The following is a 26,560-nucleotide window of genomic DNA, read 5'->3' on the forward strand; positions in this document are numbered from 1 at the left end:
GTGACTGGTGTTTTTACTGTGGAGATACTGGCTGTTTCGCGGGTGACAAGAAATTGATTTGGGATGTTTTCTGTCCTCAGTCGTCGCTTTCTTCATTGTGCAGGTGGTTAGGTGCCAGTCCTATGTCGTGGCATGCTTGGCAGGGAGATGCTGAACGATTACTCTCCGAGGACCTGCTGATGTGCACGCTGTCCCCGTCAGTGAGCAGAGAGTCTGCTCACCACGTGCTTGCGCGTCTTGTCTCAGTGCTGACTTTATTTTTCCTTCTACAGCCCTAAACAAAGACACAAACATCATTACTTTATTTCCGGGTTAGGAGCCAACTGAATGGAGTTAGTAAAGTGTGATGGCAAGTCTGCAGAAGGCGAGCTCACACTGCAGCCGTTGCTGTGACAAGAAGAGGTGGTGTGCAGTGCTGGCAATTTGCCTTGGCACTGTGCGTTTAGGTAGAGGTTTGGCATAGCTGCTTCTTTCACAGTTTGCTGTATCATGTTTTCTAGGAAGACGCAGAACTGGAAGAACGTACCATCTGCCCACACCAAGGGGCATGCATCTCCGTTTGGCCCCTTCCTCAGTAACTGGATTTGGCACTGCTGGCACAGAGGGCATGGGACAGTTTCAAAGCGGGCTGAAGAAGTATTTGGGTTGCAACCTGGCTGTTTTGTGCGTAGGGTTTTGTCCGTTATGCCCGCAGCCTTTTTGGGTTTCATTCTGTGAATGGCTGTTCTCTGTGGTCTCTTAAATGTTGCATGTTTCTAGGTGTGCAGTGGCAGGAAAGTCTAGGCTGACGCAGTGCCCTGCTTGCCTGACAGTGTGGGGTCACTTTGTGTGGGATTCCAATAAGAAATGCGAAAAAGGAGGCTGAACCAATGAGCAGCTGTATTGCTTTTTTTAAAAACAGCTGGATAGGGCAAAGTGAACTGAAGAGCTGAATCTCTGCCATTTCTTCTCCGTCATTGGCTTAATTTGCCGTAGGTTGGTATTGATCTTAAATCTGATAGTACAGTATGCAACTTACTGCGCAGACTGTGAATTGGTAAAGTAAACAGGGAAAACGTGCTGTCAGTGTCTTGAGAAAGTGCTAATATTACACTGAGTTTGAGATTTTAATCACCTCTGTCAGGAAATGCTGAGTTAAGGTTCCCACAGTTGCTATTGCCTGCTGCCTGTGCTCTGCAGTAGATGCTTCCTTGTGTTATCATGCAACATGCATGCACTAATAAAGATTACTCCATAGCTGCAGCTAAGATTAGGGAAGAGAGGTTTTCCCTTGGCACAACAGTAATTGAACAATACTTCTCTCCAGATGTCTGAATACTTTAGCATCATTAAAGAATTAAGTCTCCTAGCCTTTTTATGAGAGGTCAATCTTGTAGAGCCATGAAAAGTTTGGTAGGGCCACCCAAAAAGCTCTTAGGAAAGCTAAGGCCAGAGTCAAGATCTGCTGTCTCAGCCCTGTGCGCTGGCTGCAGGAACCTTCCCGTTTCCCCTCAGCCTGCGGATTAGGGACAGAGTTGTTGCATTTGCTTGGTGCTGGGTGCCCATGGAGCAACAACCCCTTTGCAAGAGCAGAGAAATTGTGGTGGAATCATTAGCTCTGAAGTTCAGAGTAGGTTGTAACCTCTGTTTCTTTACACAGGCTTTCTTCTCAGCAGCAGGGAGTATGGACAGTGCATCAGGGTTTCCACAAGTGAGCAGTAAATACCACCAGGAGGTCTACAAAAAAAAAAAAAAAAGAACAGAATTCTCTCAATAGGCTGAATATAGAGGGTTTCTTACTTTTGTGTTTCTTCTTTATTGCCTACTGTGCTCTTCTTTAGAAGCTTATTATACGTTCAGGTGTCACTCTGTGCTGGTAATGGGTGCAAGTACCAGGGGACAGAGCAGCGATGTCGGAGCTGTAAGCAGTGCGTATCTTTGGGTGCTTGTTTGTATTTTCTTTCAGATGAGTAGTGCTAAGTCTCTTTTGGACCCCTTCGTCTCCTTCCATCTCTCAAGTCCTAGAAAATTGGAGGAGTGCCATGCATGCAGGGAAGTGGTCCTCTGCAGCTGGATGAGGGCACTGTCTTCTCAAAGCAGTGGAGGTTGTCAGAGCTGTCCCGCTTTTTTCCCCTCTAGGTCAGGAGTCAGCTGAGAACTTATCCAGCAATGTCTGGTTTGGGCTATCTTCACAGCTTGCTCTGATTTGTTTCCTTCCATTCCTAGAGATGAGGCATCTCTAAGGATTCTCACCTTCTGTCTTTCTCAGTTCTTCTCACCTGCTTAGTTTTATGTGACTTTGCCTACCTCACCTGTGTACCGTGATGCTGCTTCTATTTATGCTTCTGCAGCCCAGTCACAGTCCAACGCTGGAGAAGGTGCTTTTGGGAATGCCTGTGCATCCAGGAGCACTGTGGAGTCCTCGGGGCTGCCCAAGTCGCTGCCTCAACAGAGGCCATGTGTCCTTAGTGAAAAGGGTCACTGTCCTAGTCAGCTCCTGCATGTTTCACATCTGTTTTTCCTTGGCAGTGTTTGTTGTTTCTGCTCTGCGTGCTTGTTCCTCTTGGGCAGCAGCCGCTCCGGTGACTGGGCTGGCTCCTTCTCCTGGCTAGTTTCAGTTGGTGCAATTTTTTTGTCTAGGGGAGCTGTCTCCTGGACTCTGCATCAGGAGAGGGGTGCTTCTAGGGAGCAGCGGGATAAAACCTTGTGTTAGACTGGTAGCAGTTTTGGTAGGGGTTTCTTGACCATTTTTCTCCATCAGCCTGTCCTTTGCTTGCACCAGTCACCCGTGGGAGTGGTAGTGACCTGTGTTCAGAGTTGGGGTTGCCTTGATGTCACTGCCTGTGGTTCCTTGGAAGGGCTGGTTGGTTAAAAGGCTGTTGTGTTGTGAGCTGGGCAGCTGTGAGTGTGGCCCAACTTTGCTCATGCAAATATACCACAGAGGCACCACTGTTTACTGAGAACGGCTCCCTTCGCTCTCAGCTCTTTATTCACCTTGTAACTCTTTTCCATTGCACGTGACTAGAAATAAGTGACAGGCAAAAGTGGAAATGATGTATTGCTATAATGATGGTTGTTCTTCCATATAGATGCATGGATAAGAGGCTGCTTGGGAGCTCATTGTTTCTGCACTGTCTGCCCCTGAGTTTGCTGCCAGGCTGGTGGGAGCGTTTCTCTGCGCTGCCAACGTGGCTGGGTGGTTTTCCTCAGGACAGTGAAAGATTGATCTTTTCCGTGCAGGCTCTTATGAATAACGCCTGCTGGGTGAAGTATAGGGCTCCCTCATTTGCTATCTCCATGGTGTTAGGTGGGCAAAGTCCTCAGAATGGTCCTTTTTTAGGAGCCTCTGATCTGGAAAATAAGTCCAGGCAGCTGCGGCTGTGCCTCTGCTTTAGATGGGCAGCGTGAAAGCACTGGCATGCCTGCCTTCCCCCTGCTGCTGCGACATGACTCCCCAAAAGGGTAACTGCAGGCTGCACATGATGCCCTGGCAGCCTGTGCTGACTCTTGCATACTTTCAGGGGTTTTTTTACACAACGCTATATGCCTGTGCAGAGAGTGGAGGGACTGGAAACCCCTAGACCAGCAGTGTCCGAAGATGCCCAGTGGGCTTTTCTGCTGAAGCCATTTCTCACGCCTGTTAAACATCTGAGCCGCACCACAGCAGTGGCGTAGGTGTGTCCCCAAAGGGAGGGGACACACAAGGGAGTGTCCCCTCGGTTTTGTTCAGTGCTCAAGCTGGTAGCAGGATATACACAAGATCTTACAGCAAGGCCTTGGGTCAGGCTGCCATCGGCACCTTGTCACAGGAAGGCGGCTTGTGTGAAGTCAGGAAGTTTTTTCTCCTCTACGGTTAGGTGCTCTCTAGTATTTGATGTGAGTGATCCCGTCTGTGCTCTGTTGCATTATGGTCTGCCCTTGCTGTCAAGGGAAGGCAGTGCTTACCCTCCAGCCTGCTCCTTGTTGCTGTATTGCCTCGTATTTGATCCACACCTCTGCAGTGCTGTAAGCCTCTGCTGAGCCTCCCCTGTGGTGCAAAAACAAGCAGAGACGCTCTCTGAGGCGGGAATGCTTGGCACTAGCGGTCAGCTAAGGACTGCCCCTCCTTATTTCTCTGCTTTACACACCACCCACATGAAAAAGCAGCAAGAGACGTTGCATCCTGAATTTTTGTGCCCAAAGTGGGACTTGAGAGGGAGAAACCTGGAGTTCCCTCTGTCCCTCCCAGGCAGCCTCCTTTCCTCACCCCCGCAAGCTTGCAGGAAGCTGTTGGGTTTGGTTACTCATTCGTGGAGGTCAGGACTAGGTCTGGGTTTTTTTTTCCTTTGTGTTTAGGAAACGGTTTACAAACTGTTTTGAGCACGGGGGAGCTGGTGGTGTGTGAAAGAGGCTTCTCAGCCTCTTTACTGCTGGACTTGTGTTAATTCTCTACCCTGCCTCCTTTTCTGTAATCTCTTTCTTGGTTGGCAGGGTGAGTATTTCTGAGTGCTTTCCCCAGCCTGCAACCCCTCCACCTCCTAATATGACCTTGGTCACCAAACCACCTTGGGGCTTTATTTTTACTCTAGCCGTTTTGTTTTACGTGGTAAGGTTGGTTTCTTTCCCCTAGCAGTGAGAAGACTTCTCTGCGGAGGAAGTAAAAGAGTGCCAGGCTGCAGTTGAAACTGGTTAAACACTAAAACCACACTCCTAGCCTCTCTGGGTTTGAGACGTGACATTCAGCCATGCAGCTTAGCACTGGCTTTTTTTGCCTGCCAGTTGTGCACCCCCCTGTAATTAACTTTTCTAATAAACTCTGGTTTTTGCTTTAAAATGCTGGTAAAAACCTTCTCAGCTGCAGTTCTTGCATTAACGATCTGACCAGAAATGCTGTTGCACCTTGTCTGGACTCGTGATCTTCTGTGGATGCTCAGTGCTGCTCTGCTGAGGCTCCCAGAGCTCGGCAGAGCTCGCAGAGCCTTGTTACCAGTTTAGCCTGTGCATGCATGTCGTGTAGAACCCACATGTTGCTTTCCAGTGCAACCTGACCTTTTGTCACTACCCAGAAAGTGAAGGCTAAGCTATTGGTGAGAGTTTCCAGAAGCTGGTGTTGATCTTCCCCCCCCCCCCCACCACCTTTTTTTTCTTTTTAGACTGTGTTGGGGGTTTTATTTAACTGTGAAGAACAAGGCAGGGACTAATGTTACTTGAATGGGAGAGACACCGACATGTTCTCCTTCCGGTAACAGGCATCTGGTGCTAATGTGTGTAGAAGTATCGTGGTGGATCAGAGGTGGGAGCGCTACGAGGACATCAATGACTTAGGCCTGTGCGAGGGGCTCTGCTATATCCCAGTGCTCAGAGAGGCTGTGGTGAGAGGGGTGAGACTTCAAGTTCCAACAAGCTTCTCATACTCTAAAACCAAGTACAATCATCCAGAAACCGCCTTTCCCTGTCAGTCACTCTTTCCTCATTTCCTCTCCTGCTGGTGCTGATCAGCCAGGGATTTGTGTGTAACCAAACCCCCTCCTGCTGCTGCACATTAGTCCTTTCTCGTGGCAGCAGATTTGATGATCCAGGCACTGCAGAGTGGTGTTGGGAGGGAGAGTTTGCACTTCAGACGAGAATACTGCCAGAATTGGCAGTACTGGTAAGGGAGGTAAAAAGCCTAATAGTAGGGTTGGGAAATTTCCCAGAGCAGGGTGTAGGCTGTAGACAGTGATTTCTCTTGAGCTTTTTTTTGTTGTTGTTAGTCTAACCTTGATATTTGTCTGAAGTTGGCCCAGGCCAACTTTTTCTGCTGTCTGTTGTACACTTTTTGGGATGGGCACATCATATTCCACAGCCAAACCTCTAAATTCTGCCATGGGGAATGTTTATTTCTCTTCAGTGTTGAATGAGCCATTTCCAGACAGGCTTCATATCCACTGTGGAGGTGCGTATTAGGAAAGAAACTTCCTTCCGGAGGATCAGGGAGTGGAACCTGCTGGAATCTGTGTCATTTCCTCTGTCCTTGGCTCTACTCTTCCTCCCCAGCAGATTTCATTGCTGCATGATTCAAAGTAGATAGGGAGATGTCTTCATGCCCTGTGTTATACTGCCCAGGTAGAAGTGAAGGTTCCAGAAGTACTCCAGGAATGCAGCAGGGCGGACAACTACCTCCAGGTTGTGGGAGCCTGGGACACGGGCTGGCTGTGAGCGGCTCCCGTTATCCCTGCCGGTGAGTGTGGCTGGAGAGTGGGACCATGAAGGTTGCGTGCGATAATGCTGTCATCCTTCTGGAAGGCTCCGTCTCTGCTCAGCCTGTTGTCCAAATGTCTTCTCTGTTGGCCTAACTCCATCCTAAGCCTTTCAGAGTTAGATCTCTTTGGTCTTCACCCTTCTTAATTTCTCATGTTATCTCCCTCCTTCATGCTCTATCCCCACAAATAATCTACTCTGGAGTAGCGAAGAAGGCTGATAACACCCTGAGCTATGTTAGGAGGAGATCTCTTATGACCAGAACCCATCACACGTTTTTCGGTGTCAGTTTTCTATTGCAGGAAAGGGATGCTGTTTACTCCTGGCAAACAGTATGGGTTTGAGTATGAGCTGCTTTTTGCTGGTTGGGGCTGCTTCAGTGCACAGCATGTGGCCTCCCCCTTACCTGCTGGGCGAAGAACAGCTCTGCCTGGGTCAGCTCGCTTTCAGTGCTTAACCAGATGCAGCCTTGAAGAGCTGAGCTTGTATCCTAAATGACCTGCAGCACCAGAGCCAATTTGTGAAAAGTTTTGTGTTGGAAGTTAACTTGATATCTCAGCTGAGGGCTCTCTGGCATGTTTGCATAGATTCACAGAGTTTATGGCCAGCAGGGACCATTAGATCATCTAGTCTGATCTCCTGTATATCACAGGTCCTTAAATTTCACCCTGCTACTCCTGTATGAAGCCAAATAACTTGTGTTTGGCTAAAGCAAAACTTCCAGAAAGACATCCAGTTTTGAGAATCTACCCTTTTCCTGGGGAGTTCATTCCAGTGATAATTGCACTGGTTCTGAAACACACCTTATTTCCAGAGTGAATGTTTCCAGTTTGTTCTCCTGCTTTGCTATTCTGTGAGTGTAAAGAGCTCTTAAGTACCATGGAGGCACTTCGCACCCTGCAATCAAACCACCTCCTGGTCTTTTTTGATACACTAAACAGATTGAGCTGTTTAAGTTTTTCACTGCAAGACATCATTTCTAGCCTTTGAATCACTTTTATGGCTGTTTTTTGGACCTTTTCCAATTTTTCAGCATCCTTTTAAACCTAAGGGCACTAGAACTGGGTGCAGTACTTCAGTGTCAGCCTTGCCAGTGCCGTATATAGATGTAAATGTGCTGTCCGGTGCCTGCTCTCTGCTTGTACGTCTAAGGGACGCGTTAACCCTTTTTACCGGACATTGCATTGGGAACTTAGCCGCTGTAGTCCCTAGAGCCTTTCTGGAGAAGCTGCCTCGGGCACGGTCTCCTGGAGACTTAATTTTACATGATCCCAGATGCGTAACATGACATTTGATGCTGGAAAACCCCAGATTCTGAAGCAATTGTAATAACCTTGTGTGAATGCGCTGTAGTCGTCGTTACTTACTGCCTTTCTGTCCCAGGCAGTTTGACAGCAGAATTTGCTTTTCAGTTCATTGATTAAAAACGTTGCTAGTGAGTCTCTACCAACCTCTTTCCATCCAGTTCAGCAAGGGTCCCTGAAGACTGCTGCTTTTTAAGAGGTTACCTAATCAGTTTTTAATCTATTTAATGGTAATATTTTTTCAAGAATGTTGCGTATTACTAATTCATAGAAACCAAACTTAGATACAAGTTTGGTTGAAAAGGAAATAATACGCATATAAATATTCTGTTTGACCTGTTTTTCTTAAATTGAAAGTTCTACTCGTGAATTCATTATTAAATAATGTTAAATTTATTTCTAGGTCAGATATTTGTTTCAGAGCCAGTAAAGTCACCGCTGCTTGATTTTTACATTACTAAAATGCACAATTTTCTTGCTTATGTTTCTCATCTCACCTGCTCCCTGCAGTGAAGAAGGGAAAAATCAAAAGCTCCTTGGTTTTGCTGGGGGACTTCCTAAATGCCTGTTTTTCTCTTGCTGGGTTGCTGACTCGCAACTCTTACAGCCATGAGATGTGTCCTGGAGCTGTAGCTGCTGCAGTCCAAAAGATCAGGAAGCTACAGGAGTATCTGAAGATCTCTCTACCTGGAAATGAATTTTGTATGTCACAAGTCCACAGTACAGCAGGGTTCCCTCTTTCTTCCATGTCATAGCAAATTGGATTTTACATTTGTGTAGTGTCTGATGTTAAGTATCAGGATTCTCACTGGAATTGCTTCTAATGCTACAGAAATTAATGTGGTTCGGGGCAGGACATTGCGACTGCTAAACAGAAGCCTGCACTAGAACACATGGCAAGAAGAAGCCAAGGCGAGCTCAGTATCCATTTGTGGTTGCAGGTGGTATATGAAGAGGAATGATTAGGGTAATTAGCCCAGCTGGAATTTGCCCACAGCTCTGTGGGTGCCTTGTAAATACTGCCAAAATGCCAGACAATCTTAATAGCCCTTTTGTCTTGTCTTCTTTATGTAGGTAGCCGTTTGCACAAAATGCTTTCCACCAGCACTTTGTTGCGATTGCACCTGTAACAGTAAAAACCTCCTCCTGGTATCTTGCCAGTTGAGCCCACTGCAGCGTCTTGGGCTTTTCAGGAAGCTGTGTATCAGCGTTCAGTGTTATTTCAGCAAGGTACTGCTGTGGAAAACACCAGCCAGAGCTGTGCCTTGCCAGTTTGGGATGGCGTGGGATGAAGACTCAGCCTCATATTTGTAAGGCCGTCTCCAGGGGAGGTAGCGGGCTCACTGCTGCTGTTGGACTGGGTGGTGTAAAGCTCTGAAGGAGCTGCCTGCGGAAGAGAGGAGTAATCTTATGGTTAACATGGTATAGCTAGCCCTTGAGCTGGGAGTGAGAATGTGGCATGGTTTGGGTGCCTGGATGTTATTTCAGAGTTCTCAGCAAGGAAGCTGTGCCTGGAAAAGCCTGGCTGCCCAAGAAACCTTGAAAATATTTGGGATGAGTGTGGTACGTGTTTTGGAGCAGAGCTGTGTGGCTCTGTGGTCTGTATCCCAACCCCTTGTCACTGAGGAGACCCCTAGACGCAGGAGAACATCCCGCTGTGCTCCAGTCCCTTCCACTCTGGTGGAGACAGCGCATTTGTTACAGGCAGTTTTGCATCTGGTCTCTTGATTAATGGACTTGTCTTTTGCAGCCTATTTTGACTCTGACGCTGCTTTCTGCTCCACAGATGCTTTGCTGATGTTGAAGAAAGTTTGCTTCGCTTGATAAAGACCAGATCCTGAAATTTACTTCCAAACCTGAAGTAACAATTTTTAACTTGAAATGCTTTTTCCCCAGGAGTCGCTGCTCCAGAATCCTTCCCTTATTTGGTGCCTCCTTCACAGCTGGGACTGATGCTCAGGTGCCAAAGCTCCGTGCACTTCTCACAGTGAGCCAAATGGGTCCGCACTGGGTTCGAGTGCAGCAGCTCTGCTTCCCAGCCCGGTTCATGGCACTCCTTTTCCTGCACACCCCGGTGGCATTTCTAGTGTTTCTGTGCTGGGGTGGGAGACACCATTTTCAACCCTTTTTGGTCAGTGCACGGTCTCTTGAGGTTGGGTCTTGCTTTCTTCTTTTCTGGCTCAAGACATGACAAACCTTTCCTGAAGCTGTCTGACCGCCTCTGTTCTGTGTGTTGTCAGGACGTACTCCTCATGGCCTCTCAGTGATTTGAGCTGGCTGTTCCAGGACCGTTGCTATCTCTGCACTTCACTGCTCTGCGAGAAGTTGTTAGTCGCTGTTGATTTCTTCCATGGTAACAAATCCAGTTTGGTTCGTGGTGCGTTGTGTGAATGCTCCCCAAGCGGCAGTGGGCTGCTTCCTCTGGTGAGGTTGCCTCTTCCCAGGTGGATTTTGTCTGTCTGCACACGCTGACTCATGACAGCCGAAACAGCTGTTTTCAGCTTCAGGCACTACTGTGTGCAGGGACCCCTTCTTCTTCTTGACAGCTGGTTTGTTTTTATAACTAATGCCTTCACTATATGCTCATAACTTCCATATCTGTGATGCCCGCTTTTCAACTGGAAGGGCCAAAATCCATTTTTTGACCTAGTTTCCTTGTTGTATGAGCCTTACTTGGTGGGCTCTTCCCAAGTGACCAACTGGGACCAGTCAGATTTGGTTCCCTGTCCCAAGGAGCAAAGCTGCCCACAAATGGCAGCAATGTAAGTGTGGCAGGGAGCCCTGTCTTTCCCTGGCATCCTGACATCAGCACAAGGACCATTTTGAGGAAACCTTTGTGGGGGGCCACCTTTGGACTGCACAGTGGGTGAGATGAAAGCAAGATATTGTTGCAGGTCCCATGCTAGCACCATCAGGGTAGTGAGCACACTAGCAGGGCTTTGGGGAAGTGTTCCTCTCCGCCGTGCGAATGCAGAACAGCAGGTGACAGGACTTCCTCCTCCCTGCCCTGAAGCTGGCTGCTCGGTGGAAGTCACTGTTTCCCTCTCGCTGTGAGAAGCGGTGTTTGATGGGAGGAGCAGGGAGGGCTCCAGAGGCTGAGGGACAGGTGAGTCACTAGAGAAAGAGTCATTCAGAGAAAAGCCCAGTCAAAGCAGCCCGTGCCCTTAGCATGAACTCGGAGATGAAAGGTCCAAAGTTAAGTGATGAGCTCATCAAAACCTTGAGGCTGTGAGAGAAAAAGTGATGAAAGAAGCATGAGAGGTACCTGCTTGAGATGCCACAGTGCTAGGGCACACAGTCTCTGCCTGGGCTTGCTGGGTTCGTGCTTAAGTTGGCAAGAGGTATCAAACACGCTTCTTTCCTAGAGGCAGGTATCCTGCTTCCTTTTCAAAAAAAAATAACACTATATATATATAGATATATATATGTATGTGTGTATATCTATGTCCCAGTTCATCACTGGTTCTTGTGGAGTGTGACTGGTTAGTCCTTGGGATTGCAAGTGAAAAGGCTGAGTGTGAAACTTGCTGTGAGAAGATGGGGGCGAAGCTGATGTCCTGGCAAGCCCTCCCAGAGCTGGGCGTCTTTGTGGGAACACTCTGGGCACGTCCCCGCTGAGCGCGGGCGTCACTTTCCATTCAATGTGGGGAGTTTTGGTATTCCCCCGCTGCCAGTAAAGTGTTGTGGTGATTGCAGGGTGAGTGCTCCCAGGGCTGTGGGTGAATGTGGGCCTTGGAGAAAAACTTCTGCCCCAATTTCTTCTTTCCCCCACGTGCAGCCTGCTGATCAGTGTTGCAACAGGCTTTCCAGTGGAGATGGGTCAGATCAGGAGCTCCTGCTCTGTTCCATATCCCCCATCAGATGCAGGCAGCGGCAGCACGGGGGCTCGCCGTGGGGCTGAGCACTGCCCACTGCCCCACCAAGGCTCTTGCACCTGAGCTAGGGGCTCCGACTTGTTAGGCTGTGTCTTTGTCAGGGTATGTGATCGGAGCTGGTCACAGACCAGCTTTCTGCCTCCGCACGCTGTTGCCTGAAAAAAAAGTACATGTTAAAGGTTTCAAGCTCTGAGCTGCCTTGGTGTCCTAAGGAGGATGGTGGAGAAGCAGCTATATCCAAACTTCGGTGGCAGAATGAGTAAGGGCTTTGCTGTGCTGTCCCAGTATTCCCCAGTCTCTTCTGGGTTTCATCTGCAGAGTTAATAAAATAGTGGCAAATAAAGTCGAGTTCCAGTGGAAAGGGCTCTTTAGGGCAGCAGTAAAATAGTGAGTAAGCAAGAACCCCTTGCTGCGGGGGCCAGTTTAATTGGTCTGGCTTGTTTTATGAGACAGGTTTTATGTTTAAACTCGCACATGGCCCAGGAGTGACTCTGCAGCAGGGCATCATTCTCCTGCATGGGTCCTCCGGGAATGCAGTCGGGGTTAATTACACCTAACCGAGCAATCGCACCTCATGGAGCAGCTGGCATAAGTCATGGCATGAGCCGAGGGGTTCAGCAGATGAGGGTGGGAAGTGGTGACAGAGGTGGGACTGCCCATGATAACCGTCCCCTGCAGCCAGGCCTGGCGGGGAGCTCAGTGCTGCCTGGAGGCACTGGCCAGTGGCCATTTTGCATCATCTGACGTGTGCCTGGCCGGGCATTGCAACAGCCCTGCCCGGTAACCCTGTCCCCCCTCCGCGCGTCTGATCCCCCCGTAAATGGAAGTGGCGTTGCTGACCTTTATAGAGGGGTTCAAGATATAAAAATCTTGCATGAATGGGAGCAGAGCGGTGGTGCTCAGACTGGGTTGCTCCTGGTCAGCATCTCCGCGCACGGTGCTCGGAGCCTGGCTTTTCTCACTGTGCTGAGGCTGTGCAGGCGTGCGAGTGCGAGAGGAAAGCCTCTTGCTGTGGAGAAGGGAAGAGCGAAGCCAGTCCACCCCTGGTGTGACACAGCCACCTTCAGGGCTAGGGCCAGGCAGAGTGACTACTTACACACCCACGGCCTTATTCAAAGCCATTTAGATAAGGACTGGGAAAGCCCAGAGCTCTGCTGAGCTATCAGAGGTGGCTTAGAGCAGTAGTAAGTAATTATTCAAGTCAGGTTTTGGTGTTATTGGACCTAAGTGAGGCAGGAAGCTGCCTTCAGGCCATGTGCTACAACCAGCTCCCCCTCTATCCCCTCAGCTCTGTGTTGCTCTGGTAGTTCAATAGCAGCATTGCTGCTGCAGGCTTTCAGGGGCTTTTCTGATAACATCTGAACACCGGCTCCCTCTTTGTAATTGCTTAAGGCTGGAGTTAAATGAAGGGGTGCAGCATCACCCCAGTGCCCCCTTGCTTCTGAAAGCTGCTCCTTGGCAGGGCACAAACAAGTGCTCCTAGCTTTGCTGCTGAACTCGCCGTGTTGGCTTCTCTGCAGAAGAGCATTTGGCGAGGACATCCCGCTCCCTCTCCGCATTGACCTGACGCTGCTCAGCCTCCGCCGCAATCGCGGGGCGCCAAACGAGTTGCTTCTGTTCGTTGGTTGTGGGGTTTTATTTTTTCCCTCCATTGGTGGGAAACGCTAGTGGGAAAGGCTGCCTTTGGGGACTCCTTTTGCATGAGCCCTTAGGCTGTGCTGCGAAGGAGGAGCGCTCCGGCCGAGAGCGGCCCCGCAGGCAGCCGGAGGTGCCCGGGGTGCGGGTGCTGGGGTGCGGGTGCGGGTGCTGGGTGCCCGGGGTGCGGGTGGCCCTGCGAGGGAGCGCAGGACCCGGTAGAGGGTGCTGTGTCTCCACCGCCTCTCCCCGCTCTGGCTCCAGCTGTTTGGCACTTGCCCGGGCCTGTGTGCATGATGTTTGTAAGAGTTTGGGCATGTCCATTTGGTTCCCATCTCCAGTGCCACCCCCAGCATCCAGGCCAGGTTCTTCTGTCACTGGGGACATTCTTAATTCACAGGAAATCGGAGAGAGTTTAATTGTTTTCTCCTCTCTTTTTTTTTTTTTTTTTTTTTTTTTTTTCTCCCATGCAGCTGAACAAAAGGTTCATCCTCAGTTTTCTCCATGCCCATGGGAAGCTGTTTACCAGGATTGGGTAAGTGTGCAGGATGTTTATTTTATTTTCCTACATTACAAGTCTTTTTGGAATTTAATATTGTTAGCAACTAAGCTGTGTTTGGAGCTGAGGGCACAGGGTGTGAATTCTTGCAGGCCTAGCCTCCTGGTTCTTATTCTCCTTACCCGCCCTCCAATCCACACTGGTTATTGTTTGGGCTTTTTCTTCCCCCACCTCAAGGCCCAGTCCTGCCTGTGCACCGGGACCCTCTGGCAGAGGCTGAGCTCAACCAGCTGATACACGCACAGGAGGGACTAGAGGCTGTATTCGCTCTCTCCCACCACCTAACCGTGCTCCGTCCCCTTTATTTTCTGGTTTTGCCCTTGCCTCCCATCCCCCCCACTCTTAGCCAGCAGAGAGGTGGCTCTGGGGGGCTCTCAGTGGCTGCTGCCTGCGAGGAACACAAAGCCATCCGGGCAGAAGCATGCAGTGGCTGAAAGCTGCCATCCGGAGCGTGTCAAGACAAGCCTTGCCCTTCGTCTCCTCGCTGCCATTTCAGTGAAAGCCTCGTAGCTGAGAGCTGCCCTGGCTGTGGGAATGGGTTTATACAAAATGCCCTTGGCAATGTCTGTCAGAAACTAGTTTCAAGTAATTGAACAGCTACCCTTGAAGCAAAGCAAGCCTGATTCAGGCCTGGGCTGAGATCCCAGCCTGCGGGACATCCTTATGACCCAGCGAGCAGAGCTCAGCCTCGCAGCCGATGGGCTTCCCACGGAGCTGTCTCTGCTCCGGCTCTGCACTGACCCTCGCTGTCAGGTGGTGGGGCAGCTGTATGGGGGTGGCTGTTGTAATGAGACCTCGTCTGGGTTCAGATGGTCTCTGGCAACGGTGGTCTCTGCTTGGGCCTGCCAGCGCCTCTTAAGCAGATGTAGCCTCATGAGTCTGTTGGCTCCTTTGGGTTCTTGTGGAATTAATGGCTACAAGTTACAGGGTTGAGAGACCTTTTCCAGGCCACATAAGTAAAGGTAGCATGGATGCAAAGTGGCGTCTTGTTCCTACTGTTTGTTTTTTGACTCAGATGTACAGTTCCCTGCCTCTATCTGGGCCTGTCCCCTTTCCCTCCTGGAGCGGGGAAGCACAGCAGTGCAGGACACAGCACCGACCCTGCCATGTAGCCTGAAGCCTCAGCGCTTGCTCCATCCAGCATACTGTCGCGGGTGGCTAGTCAGGAGTGGCACATGCTTGACTTTGGACCCTTCATAAAGCAATGGGAAGTAGGAGATGTGCTGACTGATTTGTTGGAGATCCGATTGTCTGAGGGCGAGGGGGAGAGCAATCAGCTCGCTGCCGGTGCTGTTGATCTCTCCCTGAGTCACAAGGCACTGATTATCTGCTTGTGGGCAGCAGGCTGGCCTGCAGCGAGGAGACAGAACTGGATGTCCTCCTGCCCACAGGAAAAGAGGAGGAAAGCTGCAAGAGCCCATGAAAGGTTTGATAACTGCAGCATGTCTGTGCCGGAGGGCAGAGCATCCGGGGAGCTGCTGGTCCTCGGCTCTGTGGGGCCGTGCTTCTGGCTAAGCTCTGGTTGAACGCATGCCAGCAGGGGGATTAATGGGGATGTTGCAGAGATTGCTTGCACGTTTGACTCCTGAGACTTTTGTGAAATTAAGACGCAGCGTTTGAGGCAGTTGCTTCCCGGGACAGTCATTTAGAAAACCTAAGTATGTTTAATGGTAGAATATCCCCTGAAGTACTTAGAAGGGAACTAGAAAGTAATACCATGGCACAGGAAGAGAAAATCGTCCAGCCCTGCTAAACAGCTTCCGTGCTTAAAATAGGTAAAAGGTGAGGAAAGGTTGAGTCCTCTTTGGGCAGGATCTTCAGTGATTTATCTGTAAAAAGTACGGAAAAGATGATGTTGCCCTAATTGGACTCTTTTGCCCCTAAAACCACAGGTAAGCAATTTACTAAAAGCTTCCGCTCTACTCCTGACCTGCTGGTTCTGAGCTCAGTGGGGTTTACTGCATGCCGTTCCAGATGTGCTGTGGTATCAAAGCACAGCTGTCGGGGCTGAGGAAGCCCTCACTCCTTCTTGTTGTTATTCCATGGTAATAATCTTCATCTCCTCACTAACAACCCATCCTGTAAAGGGCTCCTCCATCCCCAGTGTCCTGTCTGCCCTAGGAGGATGTTGCTGGATACGCTGGATGTGGTCTGAGATTTCTCAAAATTAGGAAGTCTTTAGAAGCAATCAGTTTGCTCTAATTCCCTGGCTGTGCCCCAAATCCAGGGAAGTTGCCTCTTCCAGGGGGAGCAGTGCTTTTGTACCAGCAGAGCTGCTCCGTTCTGCGCAGCTACAAAGTACAAGGGGCCTGTTTGTCACAGCCCATGTTTATGGGAAGGTAACAGAGACTTTGAACTGCTCCAGCAAACAGTGCCCAGGGAGAGGGTACCCCTGCTGCTAGGCAGAACCGGTTGTTGAAAGGCATCCGTGAAATATGGTTAAGAAGAAAGCCATTTCTGTCTTTAAAAATAGAGCCTATTACTGTCCTGAAAGTCTGTTGGGGAAGCCCAGCAGAATTGCCCATGTGGGTTACCAGAAGCGGCTTGCTAATCCAGCCTGTAGCGTGCTGATATCACAAGATCTGAATCTCTTGGGGGAAGATAGAGGAAATTGCTATGGAGGCCCCTGAGGTTGCCTGCCCCGGCTCCAGATTCCTCACCCGTTGCGGATTTTGGCTCCCTCGCTCCCATGTGGGCACACTAGTACAATGTCACTGATAACTGGAGCGGACACTTGCTGCGAGACAGATTCATTCTTGCTGGGTCTAGCTGTGGCTTTTTCTAGTGTAGGAGCCAGAAATAACACAGCAAGCTCAGCAGAAGAGGCAATGGGACAGGAGGACCTTCCCCCCCAGTAGTTTCCAAGGGTTTTGGCAGCTTCTTGGTTATAAAGTTGTCTTCGTAGGATACCAGGTGAGGACTGTATTTGGGAGGGCTGTTGTGGGCAGCCATGTCTCAGTCATTTTTGTGAATTGACTGTGCTCTTCTTTGCAATCAGTTCAGTTTTTGACCCTGCTTCAGTTGGGTGGTTGCTGAGGTTCCAACAGCTCTGATAAGTAACCTCAGCTAATTCCCTTAGGGATGCCAGATGAAGAGTAGGATAAATGTGTCAGGTTTCCATGGGCGCTTGTGAGCAGTGTTGAAAGTGCACCCCATCCCTGGCCGTGGCACTGCAGCTGCTGGCTGCTGTGTCCTGATGAGCGACAGCAGCACTGCGTGCTGCAGGGACCAGCTCCAGCTTTGACGTTTCCAGCAGCTAGATGAAGCCAGTCATTTAGTCTGCGAGTCCCTGTCCTGTGGGGCTCTTAGTGATGAAGTTTAGGGGCTCAATCACAGTGCTGGGGAGTGTGTAGCCTGCAGGGATGGGGCTTGGTGCCATGGGATCCGATCCTGTGCTGCAGAGCCCAGGGACAGGCACCGTTCTTCTGGAGGAAGCATGCTCTGGCCAGCATTCAATGCACTGGAATTGCCACATCCGCAATGTGGCACCAGTGTGTGCAGTTTGCTGCAGCCTGGGTTTCTTGGGAGTCCCTTGGGCTGCTCCTGGTCCAAGTGAGCTGCTGGCCTCTTGGCACCCCTCCCAGATTGGTAGAAGTCAGTAGAAAAAAATGGTTGGTCAGAAATGACTCATAAAGGCCGTGTTTTCCTGCCAAAGGAATGCTGCCTGTTGGTCACAGAGCAATCCCTTGCTGCCTTCTCTAAGGAAGGCTTCAGCTGCCTCCGTCGCAGCCTGCACCTTCATTCCCCACAGCTCCTGGATGGGAGACAGCACCCCAGGGGGTCCCCCTTCACCAGGAGATGTGACACTGAGTGAGCTGTTCCGACTGACCGCCCTGCGCCCCGGGGCATAGCCTGCGCTCTACAGACTCTCTCTCTGTCTGCAGGATGGAGACTTTCCCTGTGGTGGCCGAGGAGGTCCTGAGGGAGTTCCAGGTCCTGCTGCAGCACAGCCCCCCTCCCATCGGAAGCACCCGCATGCTCCAGCTTGTGGCAATCAACATGTTTGCAGTGTACAACTCCCAGCCCAAAGGTACCACGTGCTGCTTTAGGGGAACTGGGCTGGGGATCAGCCGCTCTCTGTATGGCCGAGTCGCTCACGGAGAAGGGTGGGGGAGACTCACCAGCTGAAGACAGATGGGGAAGCGGAGCGTTGGTTGGATGCCTGGGGGTGTCGGCGTGTGTAGGGACAGCAAAGGGACCTTGGCTGGGCCTTGGTGGAGCTGGCTGAGGCATCTGAGGAGTGAGGCGCCATCACATCTCCCTGGAGCCTGAGTCATCAAGCACAGAAGGAAGGCGCTGCTTTACGGTTCTGCCTTCCCGGCGTTTAGCTTGGGCCATGCTCGGTACCCACACTGGCACCAGAAGGGCTGGGAGGATCTCGGAGGGCCTCGGCTGTTGGGAGAGTGGCATTGCCTGTGACCGCTTGTGTCCGTGCAGGTGGCTGGGCAATGCGATGGGAGATGCTGCTCTCCGAAAGGCCAGGCTGGAGGCTATTCCCCATGTTGAGACACCTAGAGATCTAGTATTACTCATCCTCCTCCCCTCAGTCCACCCAGGAGGCTGGATGTGGTCTCTGCCATTGCTGGGTTTAATGTATTGGTCAGCAGAGATGCCACCAAACGAGAGTCTCTTCCACTGAGTTTGAAACGGTGCTTCTGGGGGACGAGTTTTTCCCTGTGGCACCCCAACGTGCACAACGGCAGGTGCCCGGGTCTGCCTGAGCCGTGTGTTTGGGAGCAGGGATGGGGCTGCGCTCCCTGGGTGGGAGGAAGCAGCGTTTCGCATGCCGATGGCTTAGGATTTAGATCCCAAAGATGGAGGCCTCCAGCTGATGGATTTCAGTCAAAGCCACCATGTGGGCAATCAGGCTGAGCCCCAGAGTGCTGCTGGTGGAAGATTTCTCCCTCGTGAGCCAGCTGGCCACTTGTCAGGCTGGTGGTTAGTGGCCAAGGTCAGCTGATGGAGCGAACTGGCGTCAGCCGGAGGGCTGGAAAGCAGCTCCCGTGCGCTGTGCCTACTGCCCGGCCAGGTTTGCAGGCACCCTCCTCTCCCGGGGGAAGCCCTGGGGGAGCTGTCAGTCCTGCTGGCGAGGCAGCCTTGCCCTCCCTCCCACCTGCTAGATGCCAACCAGTGACGGTGTGTTTATCTTTGAGCTGCGAAGTACTTTACGATTACGAGCAAATGCCTCTGTGCCGGCCCCCCGGTAGGTATATTAATAGCGATGTCTGTGCCGCAGATGGGAGCTGGTGGTAAAGAGAGGAAGAGATTTGTCTGGGCTGTATGGCAAGCCCCTGTGGCAGAGCTGGAAGCGATCCCAGCTCTGAGACCACTGGACTCCGCTTTTCCATCCATAGCTGAGTTGTGGATGCGTGTGAGTGACAGAAAAGGAGTGCTTTTTATCTCATGTGAAAAATAAGTATTCTCAGAGTTTTCTGTCTCCTGTGTGGGTAGCTGCCAGCTGCTCCCAGCTTTTGGATCGCTGGAGAAAGCAAACCCGTTCCTGCTGAGGACTGCAGGCTGTGCACAGAGCAGGTGGCCACGTTCGTGAAATGCCTGCAGGTTGGATGGCACTGCGGCTGCCATCTGATGCCTAGCGCCCTTCAGGGATTTCCCTGAGGGCTCCTTGCTCTGGTGACCCTAAAATATCGCTGAGAATATTGTTGGCAAAGCAAATCCCATTGTCAGCGCAAATGCCCTGGTGGTCTCTGAGCGCTCGTGTGCTGAGTGCTGGCACAGCCCAGGTTGGGCTCGGTGCCGACACTGTGATATTGAGAAGAGTTGGGTGCAGAAGGGGGAAAAAAAAAAAAGCAAAGGGCCTGGAGTTTAAAAGGCAAGCAAGATTGTTTGCTGAATTATTACCAAGTGCCCACCACAGATCAAGGGTGTTGGCTCCTTCCCCGGCGTGTGGGTTGCTGTGGGCAGAGGACTGGCTGGAGCATACGGCAGAAACGGCTGTCGGGAAGGTGTGGGTTTCCATTTCCCAGCAAATGAGTCACCTCCCTGGGTTGCAGTAGCATGGGCAGCGGCTGGAGCGGGTGCGAGTGGGCCGATCCACCTCTGCAGGCGTGTGGGAGGCTGGGAGGGTGCCGGGAGCAGTCCCACCCTGCCTGCATCCCAATTGCCAGGAAGCATTACTGGGGAGCCACGAGCCGGGCTCGCCGTAGTCAGAGCTTGGCTGCGTCAGCGCTGTAGAGCTGGATCTAACTTTGCAGTTGGACCGAACAACCTCCAGAGATCTCCTCCTACTGAAATCCTTCTGCAAATCTGGGATCAGAGCGCGTCTGTGTCCTTCCCATCGCACGGGCCTGTCTGACCTTCAGCTGCGAGCTCTTGGTAGTAGGAAGAGATCTGTGGGTTTGGGGCCGGAGAGGGAGGTCTGTCTGAGACCCTCTCTTCCCTGCTGTCCAGGGGTAGTTCTTTCTGGGGAAAGGTGCTCTCTCCTTCCTCTGCCATGTATTTCCAGGTCTCTGGAGCCCTGGCTACTCCTGAGAAATTTGTAAACTTGCTTGCTTGCCCTGTCTCTGGTGTCTAATGAATCCCTTGTGCTAGGATCCAGTGGTGCTAGCAGTTGTGGGGCAGTGTTGCGGGCAAAAGTCTTGACATGGGGAATTTTTACACAATTTAATGCCATGAACACAAACTTTTAATCACAGATTCAGATACTGAGAAAAAGGAAACTTGAACAATCAAATGCTTTGATAAACACCTTTCTTCTCTCTTCTTCACGCCTACACCAAACACATATCCTGCCCCATCTCAGTCTCAGCTTCCCCCATTTTTGCTGCAGATTATGCTCGGTCTGTCCCAATTCCTTCAGTGAGGCAACAGGCAGCACAGGAGACTGGGAACTCGTGCATAATGGTTTATATCTGCTGCTCTTTGCTTTTTACTTGCTTTCTTTTGTTGTGGTGTGGGTTGGCCGTGGTCCCTCCAGGGAGTCCCTGCCCCGGTGTGGGTCCCCCATATAGCGGTTCTGATGTGTCCTCCTGCGTGTCTCTGGCTCCTAGCGGCTGCCACTCTTTCATAAATCAATCTGTGCAAGGTCACCACGTGCTGTTCTGACAGGCTGACTTCTTGGGGTGTAGTGGGGTGTTTAAACTGGTTTCAGAGCCAGCCAGCTGTGAGTGGCACGTGGCATTTCACAGCCTCCTCCCACGCAGGTCACCGCTGTGGCCTCCGGCTACCCGGACCCTGCAGCGTGTGCCCAAGGCAGGGCTCGGGTGAGCGCAGGCAGGAGCCCCGCAGTCTGTGCCCGGCACAGGCAGAAGCCCTGCGGTCTGTGCCCAGCGCAGGCAGCTGAGCTATGCTGGTGCCCCATGAGCAGCACCAGCCACACTGGAGCTGGTCTCAGCTGCCTGTGCAGCAGGGCAGCGCTGGGAAGACCCTGGGAGATGGATTGGGTCTGTTGTTTTCTCTGACAGAGGAAGCCAAAGAATTCCCACATGAAGTGCTTCCCCCGCTGTTCGGCATCAAACGGCGTGTTCCTCCGAGTGAGCCGCTCTTCCTATTGTCTACAGAGGCGTGCAGCCATCAAGGGCCCCTCTGACCTCCTGGCTGCCTCCTGTCAGGACCATTCAAGGTGTGAAAAAGCTTCTTGTAGACATCAAACCCATGGGGCAAGGAGAGCCCACCCAGGGGAGGGAGGCAGAGAGAGACGGGCAGTCTTACATGGCAGAGACGTGCAGTTGCTGGAGCTTTCCATCATGGTATGTAGGTGACTGCCAGTGTTTTGGGCCATCCTGGGCTCTGGCTGGGGTGGGATCTTTGTGGGGTGGCCCGTTTAACAGTTTGGTAGCCATCTGCACAATCAACTTGCAGAGAAGCTTGGATCCCTTTATCCCAACCACAAACACTCCAAGAATTTTAATTTTTTTTTAATTCTGTAATTTGGGGAAATAAAACTCTGGTTTCTGAAAAGACTAATTGAAGCCGTGCTTGCGGCAGGGGCATCTCGGTGAGGGGAGAGAGAGAAACCCCCTCCCAGCCCATCTGTACCCAATTTACTCCAATCTGGCCTCTCTGAGGCTTTTTTTTCTTTCTCTCTCTCTTTAATAATTTGTTTTATAATTCCTGGAATCAAACCCATCTCAGACACACTGTTTTATTTTACTGTATTATTGGATTATACTTCCTATAAATCACTGGATGTTATTCATAGGCCACCACCAGAATAACTTCCCCTCTCCCCCCCCGACGGCCCCGCATTCCAAACAAGCGCGCACCAAAGTGGGGGTGCAGCAGCACGGGGCACCCTAGAGACACTTCCCGGAAATCCCAGCAAATTTGCCTGGCTGCGGGTGTGAAGCATCAGGCTGCAACACCTGGATGCCTTCTGGCACTCTCAGGCCGGTCGCGTTGTGCCGTGTGGAGGTTGTTAGGAGGTCGGGCTTAGGTGGAAGTGGAGAGGGGAGGGGGCTGCCATATGTGCATCCTCAGCACATGTAGGGAATGAAGTTACATCCCCCGGGGCTGAGCAGAGTCGGGGCACAGAGGCATGGGGAGGTTCTGGCCAAGCGTGCAGCTTTAGCTGAGGGTTGGGAAAGTGGCTTGTGTTTCCACCAGAGGAAAGTTTCGGCAGGGTGACCAGCCTGTAGGGCATCTGCTCTGCCAAGGCCGATGGATGAGGAGGAAGACCGCCTACTTGAGCAGCAGTCCCACTGCCAAAGCTCACGTGGGATGTGAGGAGGCAGCCAGTGTGGCAGGGTCAGGCTGGGCTTTGGTTCACAGCCCTCCCGGGTCTGTCTTCTCAAGTGGAACACGGTCAGGTTTTCTGTGCAAGATAGGGTTGACTAGGAAACCTTGGAAGGCTCATGCAGCAAGGGACGATTCATGCCCCACTCCCTGCAGCAAGTTCAGAGCAGCGTCTGTCCCCTTTGCACTGCCACACCAGTGTCCTCGGAGCAGTGTAGAGAGGGTCAATACTGCGCAGGCCACTTGGTGTAGAGATACACTGCCTGGTTCAGAGAGAACTGCTCTTACACAGTGAGTGTCCCCTAACTACAGCCTTTGCAAGGGTCTGCTAATGTGCACAGTCCTGCTTGCTCCTTGCTTCTGAGATGTTGATCTTGCCCAAGTCTTCTTGATAGACACAACAAAGGATCCATAGGTTAATGCAAATCAGCTGCAATGTCTAAGCAGGTACAGGCCTTCCTCTTTTGCACCTGTGTTCAGCACGCCAGCCTGGCTGGAGAGGATGCATTGAACCCGAAGGACCCCCTGAATTCAGCCTGTGCTTTTGTAACCAGCAGACTGCTCCGCTGCCGTCCTGCCACTGTGCACGGCCCTGCGCTGGATGGAGCGTGTTTCGCTTTGCTGACCGCAGCTGCTCTGGCTTGCAAGCTAAAGCATGAACCCTTAAAATATCCCCGGACATGTTGCAGAGGCTGGTGGTGTCTGCCCTCAGCAGAACCTCAACTCTGACCATCTCAATGGTTCTTTTTTGGTATCTGATGCTCGGACACAGCTTTGCTAAAGAGCTAACTGCAGTATCAGGAAAAGACTTAGCGGAAGCATGTACCACTGTTCTGCTGCAGCCACACCTCGGGGGCTTCTCATGAGGCTCTAACCACATCTTGCATATTGGAGCAGATAAAAGGTGCTGGGAGTCGAACGCAAGGGAGTCCAGTGCATTTGAGTGAGTTTAAAAATAAAGCAGTGCTGCGGACGGCTGCCTTGGTTTGGTGGAGTTTTAAAATTAGGCACAAAACAAAGCTTAATAAACCTCAGGCTGTAGATAGCAGAAGCAGCAACTTGATCTTCCCCTGTCTGGGAAGTAGAACTGAGTCCTTTTCTCCTAATTGCCCTCCTTGCATGGTAAATAGCTGGACTCCAGTGAAGCGCCTGGCACCTTTGAGCTCTGTGGGCCATGACAGCTTTGGGCACAACAACTGGGAGATCGATGAAGATGTATCGCAGGGTGTCTTGGGGAGGCTGAGCATCTGCAGTCGTGTGGCTGGTTGAGAGCAGAGCCTGAGGTCCCTCCACCTGCCTGGGGGTTTCGTAATGCAAACACAGCCCACCTGATGCAAGGAGGATGGAGTTGAGCAGTTTCATAACTGGCTTTCTCAGGGCTGCTAGGGCTCCGGTCGTCATACAGCAAGTGTGGACTGAAGTGTCTATGCTGAGATCACCAGCACGCACCTGGCAGTCGCTGCGTGCTTTTCCCCGTGAGACTGGGTAGTGCTGTCTTTAGCGAGGTGCCGTTAAGACATAACGCTTCCTAAGGCCTTAAGTTTGGAGCAACTGGACGTTAAATTTATCCGTCCCCTCCCTTTGTATTGCTGCTCTTATTTGCTTCGGGTTTGAGTTGTAATCAGGAGAGGAAACCCAGACAGAGGAGGGCTGGCTGGGACTGGTGTCCATCCTTCCCTGTGCTGCCTGGCTTGCGTGGAGGCTCTCTGGAGCGAGGAGGTGCTGAGATGTCATTGCCTGGGCAAAGGGCTTTTATCCTTAACCTGTTGTCAAGTGATGCCCACTACTTGCTCTGTCCAGGTGTAGCCCAGACCTTGGCCGAGTGAGCAGGATGAAGGGTTGAAACGGCGCAGGGAGCGATACCTGCATTGCTCATCTCGGGAACCATGTGGCTTCCTGTGCTGAGCTGCTTGCTCATGCTGAGGCTCCCGAGGGACACGTACGTGTCCGGAGGTGGCAGCTGACCCTCTAGAGTTTCTCCTCTGAGCAGTTGGGAGTGTTAGAGGTTGGCACAGTTGCTGGGAACCGTCGGCGCCTTTCCTTTCGGGGAAGGAAGCTGTCTCGGACTTGAGACACATCTGCAAAGTTCAGGTAAAATACTTTTGGCCCAGACGCGTCTTCAGAGTCTCGCTCTCGGGCTCTTGAGGCTGGTGGCAGCAATGTTTAGACCAAAGTCTTCCTTTGCTTATTCCCCTCTGTTTCCTGTTTAAAAGGCAGATTGTCACATATTTCGGGATTTATTTACCGTAATTGGAGTTATTTTCCTGGCTGCTGGCTTCTGCCCTCTGATGCAAGACTCCTTAGCGAAACGTGTGTCCAGAAAGCCATGTGACTTTTTTTCCCCTTGCCACAAGTGCCAGCAGGAGATGCAATAATCAACGCGCTGCAGGGAATTTCCACTTGCAGTTCAGGTTTCTGAAATCTAGACATTGGCTTCGGAGGCAAAAGATCGAGCAGGGCTTTGTGGCAGGGAAGGGAAAGGTTTCCAGCGAAACCGAATGTTTGCTGGTGTGTCAGACTCTCCAGTCCTGCCTTCCAGCCAAAGTGCGGCAAAAGTCCTTGTCGAGTAGTGTCGGACGAGCTCGCTGGGGGCTTCTGGCCGGTCTGTCTGTCACACGAGCGCATCCTTACGTCTGCCCTTGACACCGTTCCACCGAATGCAGGGTGATACCGAGATCTCATTTCAGGGCAACAAATAGAGGGGAAATGATTTGTAATCACAAAGCTCGAGTCTGCTTTACAGCCAAGCTTTGGCAGCCCGAGCAGCAAGTCAGGACAGAGCCAGTGACAGGCGAGGTCAGCTTGGAGGGGCTTTCATGCTGCGGTGCCACCAAGGCATGGGCCAGCTCTGCGAACGCTGAAACAAAACCACTATTTCGATGAAGAAGCAGCGTTGCTGTATAAAATGAAAGGCAGGAAATGGAGCGCTGGCACGCAGTGTCCGTCCGTCCTGCTGTAAGATGAGAAAGGAGGTGCCTGAGGCAGTTGTCCCAGGGCTCTGCCTCACCCCTGCTTTGGTGGTGGAGAAAGAGGGGTGCCAGGGAGCCAGAGTGGGGTTGCACCAGGTGCAGCGGCTTTGGTGAAGCTTTAGATGTTTGCACCGTGCCAGGAAATCCTCTCACTTTTAAAGAGATGCTTCTGACTTCTGAGCCTTTGATTTCCTTGTGCTTCTAAGCAGCACCAAGTCAATTACTGTATATCTGTTTAATTCTCTGAGAGAACATCGTATAATTAGGCTAATTATGGTGCTTTGTGAAGTTGTAAAACTCTTGATTGAGCTTGCGGGGCTGTTTTATAGCCTGCCAGGTGTAGGCAGGGAGGGCTGCCTGCCCCGTGCCCTGTGCAGGTTCGGGTGCAGCCTGCCAGCTCGGTGAGGGTAGCTTCCTTCCCGGGGGCTGCCCCGGGGGCTTGTCCCCCGCCAGCTCCGTCCTGCCTCTGTCTGCTCGCAGGCTGCGGTCCCTCAGTGAATCAGGTGCCCGGTGCTGGAGGGGGCTTCAGCTGGGAGCGTGCACCCTTGGGGGCTTGTTGGGATCTCTTCTCGCCTTAATGCTGAGGTCGGGAACGGCAGCATAGCCAAGGCTGTGTTTCTACTCTCAAGTGCATCTGCAGCTAGGTGACCCCACGCGGGTTTACCTATGGAGATCTTTTATTTTCCCTGGTTAGGGTCTGCCAAGAACTGTGCAGTAGGTTCTTGGAGCGCGGTGCTGGCTCTGCCCGTGCTAACTGATGGGCAGAAGGAAGGCAAGGACTTGCTGAGCCTGACCTTCAGGAGTCACCCTGGCTAACGTGATGCTCAGTCCAGCTTCGCAGCCAGTACAGACCGGGGTGGTTTAACCCTGGCCGGGTGACAGCACTGAAGGTACGTGGCCCTTCTCTGACTGAAGGGTCATTTTTAACGCTGATTGATGTGCCTTGTGATGGCTGTGGTTAATGTGACCATAGGGCTGGCTCGTAGGCGACACGGAGAGGGCACGAGTGATTTGTCTGTCCCTGAGGTTGGCACGGGTCTCCGGCGTGTGCCCGCGGGGTGGGACGAGAGGCAGACAGGAGCACGTCGCCGTGGGGTGGGAGGGAGATGCCCTGTAGGGAACGGCTTCGGCTCTGAGGTTTCTTCGCTCCCCCTTCTCCCGTCCCACCCGGGAGCGTCCGGTGCCCTGACCCTGCCTCGGTGAACTCCCAGTGCTTCTCCGCCGGACCCAGGAGCGGAGCAGGGGAGTCTTGCGTAAGCAGCGCCTGCTCTCCGGGTAATGGCACGGAGATGGAGAAGGAGGCGCCGGCTGCCAAAGGCGGGTTGGGAA

The 26,560-nt window shown here is 51.8% G+C and overlaps 1 protein-coding gene across 3 annotated transcripts in view; it reads left to right on the forward strand.

Moving 5' to 3' along the window:
• Positions 1-26,560, forward strand: part of SMG6 (SMG6 nonsense mediated mRNA decay factor) — a 114,586-nt gene that overhangs the window by 12,837 nt on the left and 75,189 nt on the right. For all 3 annotated transcript variants that reach the window (XM_075719674.1, XM_075719675.1, XM_075719677.1), the window contains exons 9-10: positions 13,486-13,547; positions 17,456-17,601. In XM_075719674.1, coding sequence (XP_075575789.1) covers positions 13,486-13,547; positions 17,456-17,601 — 208 coding nt within the window. The remainder of the gene's footprint in view (positions 1-13,485; positions 13,548-17,455; positions 17,602-26,560) is intronic.

This window comes from Pelecanus crispus, chromosome 12 (assembly GCF_030463565.1).
Source record: "Pelecanus crispus isolate bPelCri1 chromosome 12, bPelCri1.pri, whole genome shotgun sequence".
Lineage (NCBI taxonomy): Eukaryota > Metazoa > Chordata > Aves > Pelecaniformes > Pelecanidae > Pelecanus > Pelecanus crispus.